Source organism: Vipera berus (assembly GCF_964194415.1).
Source record: "Vipera berus genome assembly, chromosome: 6".
NCBI lineage: Eukaryota > Metazoa > Chordata > Lepidosauria > Squamata > Viperidae > Vipera > Vipera berus.
This window is the reverse complement of record NC_138208.1, coordinates 5,771,347-5,787,001: the sequence shown is the minus strand read 5'-3', so window position 1 is coordinate 5,787,001 and position 15,655 is coordinate 5,771,347. Positions and strand designations below refer to the sequence as shown.

Genomic DNA, 15,655 nt, shown 5'->3' with positions numbered 1-15,655 from the left:
ATAGCTATTTAGATGTAAGGCTAATTGATTACAAAACCTCACAAAGCCTTTTTTTTTTAATTTCACTATTTGCCACCTCCAAAACTTGGCTTTTCTTATCTGTTGAATTATCATTGGCTTTAACTCCTGGCCTAATGAATTGCTTAATGTTTATAGCTTCATTGGTGATTTTCACGGCCTTAACCAAATACGTTTAATTTCAAGCCTAATAGGGATAATTAACTGGGCTCTTTATCTTTTGCTTTCTGTATCATTTCTTTAACTTATGCTGGACTCATTTAGGCGCTTTCAAAATACATACATTAATTTCCTTGTTGAATGTTAGCCTCTCCTCCTCCTCCTCCTCCCCCCCCCACCACCACGTTACATCAAATCAAGCAGCGGTTATGCTCGTTTTTGTGTTTTGCAGAGGAATCCTGTCGTGTTGTGGGGTCTTGGGGGGGGTTGGTTTCATTCTCTTTTCTGAAAAGGCTGCTGAAATGATAAAATGGAGATGAAAGGGAAGAAGAAGAAGTAATAGTAATTGTGGTTTGTCATTCTATAGAATGACTCAAAAGCACGGCACAATTTTCAGCTTCCCTGGCATTATATTCAGCAGGCACCTCACTGCAAAAAGCTCGTAGCTTATGTTGGAGAGCAACCGTTCCAATCAAGTTGTTGTTGTTAGCTGCGAAGTCGTGTCCGACCCATCACGACCCTATGGACAACGTTCCTCCAGGCCTTCCTGTCCTCTACCATCTTCTGGAGTTCCTTTAAGCTCATGCCTACTGCTTCGGTGACTCCATCCAGCCACCTCCTTCTCTGTCGTCCCCTTCTTCTCTTGCACTCAATCTTTCCCAGCATTAGGCACTTCTCCAGTGAGTCTTTCCTTCTCATTAGGTGGCCAAAGTATTTTGAGTTTCAGCTTCAGGATCTGACCTTCTAAAGAGCAGTCAGGGTTGATCTCCTCTAGGACTGACCGGTTTGATCGCCTTGCAGTCCAAGGGACTCGCAGGAGTCTTCTCCAGCACCATAGTTCAAAGGCCTCAATTCTTTGGCACTCAGCCTTTCTTATGGTCCAACTTTCACAGCCATACATTGCAACTGGGAAGACCATAGCCTTGACCAATCAAGAGGAGGGGTCAAATAGGGAATTAGTCTGGAATCCTTATGAGAGCACAAGAGGGTAAGGTTTGTCCCGCCCCCCCCCCCCCCCCGCAATCCCTGGATGCCATTGGACTTTATCTAGCCTTTCCCAGGCAAAAGCTACGTGCCTGAGAAGATTCCTGTAAAATAGGCATTGAGCAATAAAGTAGCTCATTCAGGAGTTCTTGATTGCAAGAGGGGAATGGTTCTCCAGGGTTCTGTCAACGTGTGTGGTGTATATGTTGTAGATGTGTTGCCGTTATTAATATTTTAACACAGAGAAGCTGTATCACAAAGGACTGCACAGAGGCTGTCAGTAGGATCTTCAATTAAAACAATAACCCCCTGAAATTTAGTTAAGCCCCCATTCACTTCAATTTCAACTAAATTCAATTTATTTCCTGACTCACTATGATCTTCAGTTATTGCTCATGCTTTTTGTTGAAAACTCTTTGACCCAGGGGAAAGACATGGAGACAATCAATGTAGATGGGATTAATATCCATAGTATGTGTACGTTATTCAAAAAGCTGGAAGAAAATTGAAAATGATTCTCTAAGACTGAGTGCCCAAACTACAACCCTAAACCCACTTATGTATCCTCAGGTGCCGGGTGGGCATGGCCCATTGGGAGGGCGTGGCCCATTGGGTGGGCATGGCTGCTGTGGTAACAGCAGACTGGGTGGGACTAAAAAGTTCAATCAATCAATTCCAATTTTGCAAGATCTTTTTTTTCCCCACGATAAGTTGAAATTGATTGATTGATTGAACCTTTTTTTTTGCACACGGCAGCGGAGGCCTAAAGCGAAAAGGTTTTATAAAACCCAGCTGAAGGCCTAGGACTGGGGCGAAGGTGTGCGTGCCCACAGAGAGGGCTCTCCATGCCACCTGTGGCACGTGTGCCATAGGTTCGCCACCATGGCTCTAGGACAAAAGTGGTTCTTTGTGGATGGGATGGTTTTCAAAGCATTTTTTTTTCTTCATTCAAGCACCCGATGAAAAATCATAATTTCTCTGCATTACATGGAGGCACTCCATGAAATCAACAAATCTGCTTCATCCCACTTGCCATCTTCTTCCATGTGCAAACTTTCTCCACGCACAGATGTTATTTGCCTTGAATGAAATGTGTAATATTTAAGGCAGACATGAAATGACCATCAAAGGGCAATGAACAGAACCTGTGGTATAATTTAAAAATCTAGCTCTGAGCGTGCCAACCAGGATCAGCTATGGGGTTCAATGTGCTGCAAACATTTATTTATATATCAAATGTCTTAACCACCCATCTCCCTGACAGAGGGTCTCACGTTTCCATGATAAATGCTGCATTTGCTACAGTATAGAAGATGGAGCCCATTCTGTTGCATAATGGTTAACCTGCCATCTTTTTATAACTATCTGATGACCAAAATTACATGGTGAGGCCAACGTTCTTCCTTAGGAATTGACTAGAATGCCCAACATTTTTATGACGTGTTATGTTGGGGGTTACACATTGGCCCAGGGAAAGGAATGTTCGAATAATCTTTTACGAATAAAGGCAAATATACGTGTACCAGGACAATGTTGCAAGATCTAACCTGGGTCGGTCATTGGGAACCAGAGGTTTAATCTTTCAAGCTTTTGGACTCGTGATGGAGCCCATCTTTTGGGGAACTTCCCTCTGTAGCAGGGGTAGGCAACCTTGGCTCTTTTATGACTCGTGGACTTCAACTCCCAGAATTCCTGAGCCAGCCACGCTGAGGGAAAAGAGAGAGGTTTCCAAGCTGAGCCATGCTGGGAGTTGAAGTCCACAAGTCATAAAAGAGCCAAGGTGGCCTACCCCTGCTCTATAGGAATATGTGCTTTGGGTATTCTGTGAGTCGTATTTATGTGGTGTCTTCCTATTGGCTGATTGGTGTGTTGATGGCTGGTGATTGGCTGTTGCATCCTTGTGCTGCCAAGCCCCCTGCCAATCACTTCCCTGGCTGTTTTTGTACCTTTTTACAGTAATAACATTTTCTAGGTAGGTACAAAGATAACCAGGAAGTGATGGAAGCCTTTGAATTGGGACCCTCGTCAGTCAACAGGAGTGCTGATTGACCACCAGCTTATCAGGTAGTTAGGAGCCAAGGAAACAGCAGCCAATCGCCAGCCATCAACACACCAATCAGCCAATAGGAAGGCACCACATAAACACGACTCACAGAATAGCCCAAAGCACATATTCCAGCAGAAGAAGTTCTCTGAAGATGGGCTCCAGCACGAAAGTCTGAAAGTTCAGAAGACTAAACTTCTAATTCTGGTGGCTGATTTGATTTTGTAATCATCTTTTTCCCTGGGTGGGCCAACCCCCTTCTTCAATGCCCCTTCCAAAAGACAGCCAGGGGACAGATATGATTGACCCAAAAGATAAAAGCCAAGCAGTTTTCTTCTTCCTTCTCCTCCTCCTCCTCCTCCTCTTCTTCTTTCTCCTCCTTGCTCTCCTGGTCCTTCTCCTCTTCATGTTCCTCCTCCTCCTCATTCTCCTCCTTCTCCTCTTCTTCTCGTTCTCTTCCTCCTCCTCCTCCTCCTCCTCTTCTTCTTCTTCCTCCACCTCCTCCTCCTCCTCCTTGTTCTCCTCCTTCTCCAATTCTTCCTCCTCCTTCTCCTCCTCTTCTTTTTCTTTCTCCGTCATCTCTTCCTTGTTGTCCTCCTTTCTTTTCTCCTCATTCTCCTCCTGCCTTTCTTCTTTCTCCTCCTCCTTGTTCTCCTCCTCCTCTTCCTCCTCCTCTTCTTCTTCTTTCTCCTCCTTGCTCTCCTGGTCCTTCTCCTCTTCATGTTCCTCCTCCTCCTCCTCATTCTCCTCCTTCTCCTCTTCTTCTCTTCCTCCTCCTCCTCCTCTTCTTCTTCTTCTTCTTCCTCCACCTCCTCCTCCTCGTTCTCCTCCTTCTCCAATTCTTCTTCCTCCTCCTTCTCCTCCTCTTCTTTTTCTTTCTCCCTCATCTCTTCCTTGTTGTCCTCCTTTCTTTTCTCCTCATTCTCCTCCTGCCTTTCTTCTTTCTCCTCCTCCTTGTTCTCCTCCTCCTCCTCCTCCTCCTTCTCCTCCTCCTCCTCCTTCTTCTTCTGCTTCTTCTTCTTCTATGGTCTAGAATAGATGGCTAGCATAGGCATAGGTCTAGCGTGGCATAGGTCTACCACCCCTATGTTGAGAGACGTAACTCTCAACATGCAACTTTAGAAGAGTATCAAGAGAAAAGCTAGCAATGCCTCCGTTGAAATTTCTGTTAAAATGACTTCTCTTGCTTACTTGTCCCCTCCCTCCTTTTCACCAAGGTTTCGAAAACGACGGAGGCGACTTTCTGTTGAACTCTCTAGGCATTGTAATGAATACTCAACAGAAGGCTGTGGAACTAACCTTGTTTCTCTTCGTTATGGAACTAACCTTGTTTCTCTTCATTAAAACAGACGAACCCAACTCCTGGAGCGCCCCCGCTGCCACCTCCCCAGGTCTGTCGGAAGTAACTCTTTCCCCTGATGACATTGTCCTGCCATTATCTTCATCGCATCTAGCCCAATCCTCTGACCCTTCCCGTCCGATAAGCCCAGATTCAGCTTGGGATATCAAGAGGGAACATCACGCCAACAAACCAAAGGAGCTTTCGGTCAATGGCCACAGGAAGAAAAGGTTAGGCGAACAGACAGAGAGATCCGCAAGTCCTAAGAAGGCAGATAGGTCAAAACATGAAGAGGTGTGGAGGAAAGCAAGCTCAGAAGGCAAGGGTAAGACCACCGAGAGTTCAAGGCGATTGGCGGAAACTAAGGCAGGAGGACTCCACCCAACAGCCGAGGACGGTGTCAGAGGACATGAGTGCGCGGGAGCCAACGAGGAATGGGTTGGGAGATCCAAGAGGTTGGAAAGCAAGCGAGGGGGATCCCTTGGAGCGAAGGATCCTTACGTCACGGTGGCTGCAGAGAAGAAGTCAACCGAACACGTCAAGCTGGATTCCATTGGTGCTACCAAGGCGTACAGTAGCAATAGCTGCAGCTCCCATGGAAGTGACATGGATCACAGCCAGAAAGAATTGGAGAGGAAGCCCGGTGAATTCCCACGGAAGGGACACGCCCATCCCATCCCAACACACTACCCCAATCCCACCGCTCGCAAGGCAACGGTCTCGCCGGGGCCATGGAAGGTCCCTGGCTCCGATAAGCTCCCCGGCATCCTAAAATCGACCACCTCTGCAATGAGCAGATAAGCCAGCTGTGACTGTTGCCTTCTCGTGGTACACCGCATTGCAGAATGTCCTCCCTACTTCTGTCTCACTTCGTTTTAATTTATTTTAACTCATACGGCTCAAAACGATGGAGAAACGAGAGCAGTCATGTGTAATTCTGTGACAACATGCATAATGTCTTAATACGTTAACGGAAGATAGCGTCACTCTTGTATCCCGATGTGACCTTCAAGTCCCCCAGTTTCATTTCAGAGACTTTGGCAGCTACGGAAGAAACCAAAATAATATGAAGGACCGTTGACCCCATGCAGTGTAGCTTTAGTTTGATGTTGACCACTGCATGAAGGACTTGGGATTTTTTTTTTCATTCAGACTTTATATCTAGAAACTGGAAGAAGTTAGAGCAATCATGAACTGGAACATCGCCTTAAATAAAAAACTGCACGGGGAAAGTTAAAAGTGGAAATAGAATATTTTATCTGAATTCAGTGTTGTAAATAAATAGTTCTCGGCATATCTAGACAGGGGTTGAAGCATTGAAATTGTAAATCCATGCTATGTCTCTACTGTTAACACTTTGGGAGGGGGGGAAAAGAATCAAATCTGCCCAATATTAGTATCATAATTCATTATGAGGCACCCTAGTGAGTTAGCTAAAGCAGAACCATTTTTATACCCATTTTGTGAACCAATCATATTTCTGTACACTGAGAAACAAGGGTGGAATTATATTTGGAAACCTAGCCTCAGATAGATTTCTCTCCCAGAGAGGCACATTTACAGAACTGGATCCCCAAATGTCACCTAGGTCAGGGGTCCCCAACCCCAAACCCCCAGGCCGTGGACCAGCACCGAGCCGCAGCATGCCAGAAACTGGGCTGCACAAACAAGCGAAGCCCCATCCACAGGATGCAGGCAGCACACAAAACCACACTGCCCCCTGCTCCAGTCTGCATAAAAATCTCTGTCCACGGAACCGGTTCCTGGTGCCCAAAAGTTTGGGTGTCTCTGACCTAGTTTTCACAGAAGGGATCCTAAACTACAACTGCCGGATCACCACAACGGGAGGCCGATTCCTGAAAAACAGCCTCGGTCGCCTGCAAGAACTCATAAATGTCTAAAATACTAATGCAACTTCTTTTTAATAGGACCACCTTTGAATTTTTCACCCCCTGGGGTCCTCTAGAAAGTCCAAAATAGATGTCCACAAAAGTCCTATTTTTTATGATAGAAACCCACCAGGCAACGCCGTGTTTCTTCCTTCCATGTTCTGTGTCTTTTTCACGTCTCCAGTGCCATAACAACGTTTCATTTGCACTCCGATGAGGTGTAGCTTGTTTGCCGGGCTCCGTGAATCAACCCGTTTAATTTCCGAGAGGTTTGCTTTTTTTTTTTTTTTTAAGCAAGAGCAATAGAAACAAGAGCAGCAGCACTCGGTAATATTTGTTTTTTAAACTTGAAAAGATTTTTTTTTCCCTCGCAAACCCTCCTGTTTCTCGGAGGTAACCTTGTGAGGTGAGCAGAATCGAGTTATTTTTTAAGATCGGGAGAAATTTTGATTCAAAGCGAGGCATAAGCGAGAGATTGAACCTTAGTCCATCGACAAAATCCCATATTTCTAGTTCCCCCCCCAATCTACAATCAGTTAATCCGTCTTTTTCATTTGTTTTCTTTAGGAGCTGTGGAGCTCTCTTAGACTAAATTAAATTGAGAAGAAAAAAAAAGGACTTTGCACCTTGGAACTCAAAAATGCATATTTAAGACCTTGTCCCATTCTAGTTTTTTAAGAAAGCACAAAGATATGTAGCTGTTTACAAAATAGAATATCTATCTGTCTATATATATATTAATGAAAGAAATAGAGATATATCTTTATTCCCAGCCTAGATTATTTGGCATAATTTGCTGTTAATTTATTAAGCCTGAAACGTAGACAGGACTTCGCTAGCAAAGAGGGAGAAACTGGGAATCTGTTCCACTTCAGCACCTGCCCCTCCCTCTTTTTGTGCAGATCACACGGCTTTATGCGGCTGTAATTGATAACCTGTGAAGGCATCATTTAAACCCCATTCCAAATAATATTTCTGTGTAGTGTTAGCTGTGAATTTACCTTGTACAGCTCTATTGCTATAAATATAATTCCATGTATTAATAGTCACAGAAAAGCTGTAAGTGAGCAACTATTTTTATGAAACACCGCTATGGATAAATTAACTTTTACAGAAATCTTGTTTACTGTATGATATTCTAAACCACTCAAATAAAATATATATCCAAGAATCTTTTTTTCCCAACTGTTTATACCGTGTAATTCATTGTGGGTCCCCCAAGAACCGTGAATGAGATGTGGAGTTACTGCTGAGTAGTTCCGCCTACAACTGAATCTTGCCATACTAAAGCAGTTTTCTTTAGCAATGCTATATAGATACAGCTAGTCCTCGACTTATGACAGCAGCTGAGCTCAACATTTCTGTTAAGAGAGACAATTGTTAGGTGAGTTTTGCCCCCTTTGCTTCCCCCATTAACTTTGTCAGGAGGTCTCAAAAAGGGGATCACATGACCCTGGGGCGCTGCAACCATCATAAATATGAACCATGTGATGCTGTGACAGTCGTGTGAAAAATGGTCATTAAGTCACTTTTTTCAATGCCATTGTAATTTCAAAGTTAACTCAACAAATAGTTGTAAGTCTAGGACTTCCTGTATACTGTTAGGGAGGGTCCACTTTTGCCCTCTTCCCATGCACCAAACATTTGAAACTCAGAATAACAGAATAATAACAGAATAACAGCTTTGGAAGGGACCTTGGAGGTCTTCTAGTCCAGCCTCCTGCTCAAGCAGGAGACACTGTACCATTCCTGACAAATGGTGGTCCAATCTCTTCTTGAAAACTTCCAGTGTTGGAGCACCCACCACTTATAGAGGCAAGCCATCCCAAACTCCGCTGTCTCCGCAGTATTCCAGTATTTGAGAGGCTGCCACAAAGAGGAGGGGGTGGGGTCAATTTATTTTCCAAAGCACCTGAAGGCAGGACAAGAAAAAACAGATGGAAACTAAGCAAGGAGAGAAGCAACCTCATTGCTTCATTACTCAGTTTTAAAGAAGAGACTGAACAGCCACTTATCTGAAATGGTAGGGTCTCCTGCTTGAGCAGGGGGTTGGACTAGAAGACCTCCAACTCTATTCTGATTCTGATTCTTTATCCTTGGAAGGACATTGTCCCAAAGAGAGGAAGAAACTAAAGCTCCAAGAAGCTAAAATCCCTGAAGAGTTCATCAAATTTCACCTCAGCATTCAGTTCTTTCCCCAGTTTCTTTCCACGCACACAGCTCCCCAAAACTGGTCTCTCTCCGCAGCTGCATTTTTGCATTGCAGTAACCAGTTTGCTTCAAATCTTTCCCCAATAATCCCTAAGTTCTCAAACTAGGGATACCACATTGGTCTTCTAGTCCAGCCCCCTACTCAAGCAGACCTTACACCATTCTGGACAAATGGCTGTGATGGAGCACCCACATCACAATTTTCTTCCCACGCACACAGCTCCCCAAAATTGGTCTCTCTCCGCAGCTACATTTTTGCATTGCAGTAACCAGTTTGCTTCAAACCTTTCCCCAATAATCCCTAAGTTCTGAAACTAGGGATACCACACTGGTCTTCTAGTCCAGCCCCCTACTCAAGCAGACCTTAAACCATTTTGGACAAATGGCTATGATGGAGCACCCACAACATCACAATTTTCTTTCCATGCACACAGCTCCCCAAAATTGGTCTCTCTCCACAGCTGCATTTTTGCATTGCAGTAAACAGTTTGCTTCAAATCTTTCCCCAATAATCCCTAAGTTCTCAAACTAGGGATACCACATTGGTCTTCTAGTCCAGCCCCCTACTCAAGCAGACCTTACACCATTCTGGACAAATAGCTGTGATGGAGCACCCACAACATCTGGAGGTAAGCCGTTCCATTAATAGTTTTCACTGTCGGATTTCTCCTTCATTCTAGGCTGGATCTCTGTTTCATGATCTTCCTCCAATTCCATTGCTTCTTCTTCTGCCTTCAGGTGGTTTGGAGAATAGTCTATCCCTTGTTCTCTGTGGGAGCACCCCCAAATATTGGAAGACGGCTAGCATCTCCCCCGTTGTCCTTTTCTTCGTTAAACTGGACATGCCTAGGTTCCTCAATTGTTCATTGTATGGTTTAGCCTCCAGATCCCTCATCTTAATTGAAGTCTCCTCCATTGAGAGTGTGTGACATTAATCACATAATGTTTCAGAAGTGAACGGGAATTTCTTCTTTGGCTTCAAGATTACAGCATCTTGAGAAGATTGATACCAAGAGACCTCCAGTCTGAATTTTCTTGATCGACTTAACCAGCTCTAGATAGCTTTTTAGTGGGTCAGAGCGCCACCTTGTGGCACTAGCAGGGGAAACATCAAGAGATCAGAAATGATATTTCAGAACAGACTAACAGAATTGGAAGGGACCTTGGAGGTCTTCTACACGAACACCCTGCTCAAGCAGAAGACCTTAAACCATTCCAGACAAGTCCAGTCTCTTCTTAACAGCCTCCATTGATGGAGCATCCACAACTTCTGGAGGCAAGTTGTTTCACTGGTTAATTGTCCTCCTTATCAGGAAGTTTCTCCTTAGTTCTAAGTTGGTTCTCTCCTTGATGAGTTTCCATCCATTGTTTCTTGTCCTACCTTCAGGTCTTTTGGAGAATAGATTAACCCCCTCCTTTTTGGGACAGCCCCTCAAATATTGGAACACTGCTATTATATCACCTTCTACTTCTTCTTTTCGCTAGACTAGACCAATGCTTTTCAACCTTTTCATGCATTGTACCACTTTTAGGATATGGCAACATCTGAGTACCACCAGTCGCCTAGCAAGGTGTCAAAAACGTGATGACAAAAAAAGAAAGAAAAAAAGTGAAGTACAGGTAGTCCTCAACTTACAACAGTTCGCTTAGCGACTGTTTGAAATTACAATGGCACTGAAAAAAGTGCCCCCCAAGCCACAACCAAGCAAGACACCAGCCTGCCCGCCAGGCAGCGCTCTTCTTCCTGTCTGAGGTTTGCATTGTTGTGAGCATTTCTGTTGAGGATTGGCAGCGGGGGGTGAGGTGGGGGGGTGTTTGGTTTTTATTCCCCCCATCTGCTGGGTGGTTGCAGCAGGTTTGGGTCACTTCACATGACCCTGGGAAACTGTGACCGTCATAAATATGAAACATTTGCCAAGCATCTGAATGTAAATCACAAGACCCTGGAGATGCTGCACTTTCCAGCTGATCGGCGCTTCTTCTGGGCTCAGCAGACATGCCGGGATCAGCGCCGAGCTCCAGCTGGAGCCTAGCGCTGATCCTGGCGCTTCCACTGGGCCCTGATAGCCCTGCAGCTCTAGCCATCTGCCACCGGTTCAGCTCATTCCCCTCCCCTGCTACCACTTTTCTAGAATGGTCGCGTACCACCTGCCAGGTGCCAATGTACCACAGGTGGTACCCGTACCACTGGTTGAAAAGCCCTGGACTAGGCAAACCAGCTCATGAAATTCAACCTGTTGTGAAGTTTCCGGACTTGTTCCTTATTTCCCGCAAGAGCGAATAAAATATCATTGCATCAACATCAAGTGAGTAGTCTGCACATTTTGTAATGGAAATGGAATCAGCCGGTCATGCGGAGCACTTGGGAAGGGAACATCTGTGCATACCCTGAAATACCTTTACCAAATAAATAGTGCTTTCCTTCTTACACTTCAGCAGAGGAACTGGGAGAACGTAGAAGTCACCCTTAGTCTGGAGAAGTCACCATCTTCAAACTCATGCAAGCCTTAACAAGGGAAAAGCTAACAAACGATCTTGGTCTTCACAACTGAAAGATGATTGATTGAATTTTTGTTAAACTAGCTTGCGTTTTTGATACCTTGATACCGTTCTTGGGTTAAGGTACAGGTGAGCAGTGATCAGTTGCAGAGGTACGGTATGCTTACAATCAAATTTCTGCTCAAAACTCAAACTGCTGCCATCAAATAAGATCCTACTCGGTATTTAGATATCTCAACAACAACAAAAAAATGCTTCCTTATGAAAACATCTATTCTTTTTTTTTCTTTACAAAAAATTGGTAAGACAGAATGGAATATGGTTTCTGATCGCTTTACAACTGATCCTCAACTCATATTGTTCTTTAGGGGGTTTTTTTTCTTCTTACAATATCTTCTTTGTAAAATTTAGCTTTAGGGAGGTCCATACCGTATTTTGGAAAAAAATATATATACAAAACAGACTTAATTCCTAAACATAACCTGAAGATCAGACAACACGAATGAAGAAGAAGAACAGGTCACGTGGTCAAAGTTTTGTCAGGATAAATTAGGCAATGCATGTTGTTAAAGCTCTAGTAGCACATTCTTTTGGGGGAAAGCGTGAAGAAACAATAAGAGAACAGAAGGTACTTTGGTCTTTAGTACAGCAACAAATAAAATACAAAATGTTTGCGTTACTTTTGGGGGCATCCGACCTACATATGACGCCCTCCCCACTCTCAATGGGTCTTGAATTTATTTTGGAAAGCAAAGACGCCACACACTTAGGCATTCAATTGTCCACTTAAGATGGCTTAGATGCGCAAATAAACATAGAAATGGAACTAAAACAAACCATCTTCTCTGTCAAATTACAGGTAGCTCTTGACTTACAACAATTCATTTAGTGACTGAAGTTACAATAGAGCTAAAAATGTGACTTACAACCGGTTTTCACAACTTACGGTTTTCACGTGATCAAAATTCAGACGTGTGGCAACTAGTTCATATTTATGACCGTTGCAGTGTCCCGGGGTCACATGATCCCCTTTTGCGACCTTCTGATAAGCAAATGCCCTATGTACGGTCACTCATGCACTCGTTACCTCCCAGATAGATTACTGCAATGCTCTCTACATGGGGCTGCCCTTGAAGACCACCCGGAGGCTCCAGCTGGTGCAGAATGCGGCCGCGCGGGTAGTGATGGGAGCATCCCGATACTCCCATATTACACCCCTCCTGCGTGAGCTGCATTGGTTACCGGTTGTCTTCCGGGTGAGATTTAAGGTGCTGGTACTTACCTTTAAAGCCCTACACGGCCTAGGCCCGGGATATTTGCAGGACCGTCTGCTGCCGGGAATGACTTCCCATCGCCCAGTGCGCTCACACAGAGAGGGCCTCCTCAGGGTGCCGTCGGCTAGACAATGTCGGCTGGCGACCCCCAGGGGGAGGGCCTTCTCTGTGGGAGCGCCAGCCCTGTGGAACCAGCTCTCCCCTGAGCTTCGGATGGCCCCGGATCTACGGTCCTTTCGCCGCAGCCTTAAAACTTTCCTTTTTCATCAGGCTGAGCTGGACTGACGACAGGGTTTTTAAAATGTTTTTTTTAATTTTTAATTGTTTAGTTTAACTTATTTATTGGGGCTGTTTATTTAATTTCTTTTAACTTTTGTATTGTTGTTTTTATTGTTGTTATCCGCCCTGAGTCCTTCGGGAGATAGGGCGGCATATAAGTCCCAAAAATAAATAAATAAATAAATAAAGTCAATGGGGAAGCCAGATTCACTTAACAACCAGGTTACTAAGTTATCATCTGTGTTGACTGTGTCAGTTAACTTTTTGGGTGTGTCCATGATGCAATAGTCCATTTCTATTGTCCCATTAGATATATCAGAACAAGACCCAGACACTTCTCAGAAATCCATTTCTAGAAAGAGCTGAACTAAAGGGGAGAAAATGCATTATGTCCCTAAGTAGTTGACGATCTATTCTGCAATTAATGCGGTCACTTCTGTTTATTGCAATCTATTTCTAAAATCTGTGTTGTGACGACACAATACATAAGTCTCTGGTTTGCCCAGGATAGCATCGGGAATATTTTTATGAGATGCTCAAAATGTCTTGCTCCATGTAGTAGCTGTAGAGAATCTGGAAGGATGCAAAAGAGTTAACAATAAAATGGTCTCCTGGATGTGTGTGCCAAGACTTTTAGAGGCAATCACAGAGAACAAGGAAGATCCAAACCAATCTGAAGAAAGACAAGAGCTTCAGTGAGGAAATGTAAAGAGAAGGAACGGCAGAACGTGGGGGGCGGAGTTAAGAGAAGGCTCAGCCTAGAATCCTTACATAGCCACAAGTGGACTACATCTAATCTCCCTTGATGCCGTTGACACCTTATCTAACCCCAAACAGGTGCTGTTAATTGAAAAGAACCTTGTAACTATTTAGCAATAAATCAGTTTCATTGGGCCTTCGTGCGTGGATCTGATCTTTTGGCAGGAAGACTCTGATCGGAAAAACACAAAGGACTACCATCAGCCACTGGTTTTATTCAAAAAGCTTGAACACGCTGCCGGTTACAAACGTAAGTCAACAACAATTAAACAACAGCTGCCGTATTCTCCTTACTGCTGTCTCTCAAATAAGGGATGTAACATAAGCTTAGCTTCTCAACGGTAGGCTTGATTTACCAATGGCACAATTTAAAACTGTCATTACTGTGAGGTACTTTTCCTACCAAATACTTCGGCAAGTTTGCCAACGCCGACCATAATTAGTGCAACAATCCAGCATACCGCCAGTTGCAGAGGTACGGTATGCTTACGATCAAATTTCTGCTCAAAACTCAAAACTGCTGCCATCAAGTAAGATCTTACTCGGTATTTAGATATCTCCAAAAAAACACACACCCCAAAATGCTTCCTTATGAAAACATCTATTCTTTTTTTTTCTTTAAAAAAATGGTAAGGCAGAATGGAGTATGATTTCTGATTGCTACACAACTCATCCTCAATTTATATTGTTCTTCAGGTTGTTGTTTTTTTCTTCTTAAAATATATTCTTTGTAAAATTTAGCTTTAGGTAGGGTCCGTACCGTATTTTGGAAAGAAAAAAAAATCTATAAAACAGACTTGATTCCTAAACATACCTGAAAATCAGACAATGCAAATGAAGAACAGGTCAGGCGGTCAAAGTTTTGTCATGATAAATTAGGCAATGCATGTTGTTAAAGCTCTAGTAACACATTTTTTTGGGGGGAAAGGGTGAACAAACAATAACACAAGAGAAGGTACTTTGGTCATTAGTACAGCAATGAATAAAATACAAAATGTTTGCGTTACTTTATATATAAAAATACCTTATACCACACAAGAGCAATTGCAATAATTCTGCAGAGGAAGTGACTGTCTATATTTTCTTTCTGCTCAGCTACATTATTTTCTCTTACTTACATTTAAAATAACTACGTTTTCAAACTCTTACACTCAAGAGGTCAGCTCAGAAATGCAGGTTCTTCCAAGTGCAGTCAACATAACACAATGGTATCTTTTTACCCACTTGATTACAATTTGATAACATAAGCCGACTTTCACAAAGACTTTGTTCTCAGCCAATTTTTTATTTTTATTTTTTAAAAAATCAAGCGGTCCTTTTTCTCCAAATAGCGATCGACCTAACCCGTAGAGCCAATCATTTAACTTTTTATTAATTCAAATTTGTTAAACTGCCCAACTCTGATAGACTTTTATGCAAAAGGCCACAAATTTCACCTAAGACCCAAGGTGCCCTCCAGCAAATGCCCACAGCCTTTGGGCTATCCCGCTCACCTAACGGAGTGACAACTTGTCACAGGCAACTTTTTGTGATGTGCTGTGTTGACTGCTCAACGGAATGGGAGAAACCCAGTCTCTGCTTGCACGCCTAACCTTTTGTCTGCCCCTCCACAGATCAGAACTGTGCATGTTACATCAAGGTAACTCAATTATAGACGTCACACCCCCGTTTACTGCATCGCTAACCACTAGTTACTAATATTATTACCAAAGGCAAAACTGACTAATACTGTCTACACATATAAACCTATATAGCTTTAGAAAATTACAGAAGCCCAGTTTAAATGGCCCTACCTGGAACCAGAAATAAATTTAGCCTGTAATCTGATTGCGCATGTATTTGAAAGCAAGGAAGAAAATCCGTTCCTCTTTGTCCTTTCAGATCACAAATGGAACTTTTAAACTGGCAATCAGACTGCCTGTTGTTTTTTTTTTTTAAAAAAATATGCTCACTCTAAGCTATTCTGGGAAGTTCAGCATACAATAACTTCCTCCAGAGCGAAGAGGCAAATGGGGAATTTGGGGAAAAAATTTTTTTTCAATAATTCAAGGATTTTTTTGGGTGTGTGTGTGTGTGTGTCCGGAAAGAGCTTCCCTGAAATAATCCGCCATTGCTTATTAGCCAGGATAGGAACAGGACTGAAAAACTGGCATTCCATCACAATATGTGTGTGTGTGTGTGTGTGTGTGTGTGTGTGTGT

The 15,655-nt window shown here is 43.4% G+C and overlaps 1 protein-coding gene across 2 annotated transcripts in view; it reads left to right on the top strand.

Moving 5' to 3' along the window:
* The window catches only part of MAGI2 (membrane associated guanylate kinase, WW and PDZ domain containing 2), a gene marked incomplete at its 5' end in the record, with an annotated part of 567,180 nt that extends 559,609 nt beyond the window's left edge, over positions 1-7,571 (top strand). For both annotated transcript variants that reach the window (XM_081331358.1, XM_081331357.1), the window contains one exon: positions 4,555-7,571. In XM_081331358.1, coding sequence (XP_081187484.1) covers positions 4,555-5,345 — 791 coding nt within the window. In that variant the 3' untranslated portion in view covers positions 5,346-7,571. The remainder of the gene's footprint in view (positions 1-4,554) is intronic.
* Positions 7,572-15,655: the final 8,084 nt, after the last annotated feature.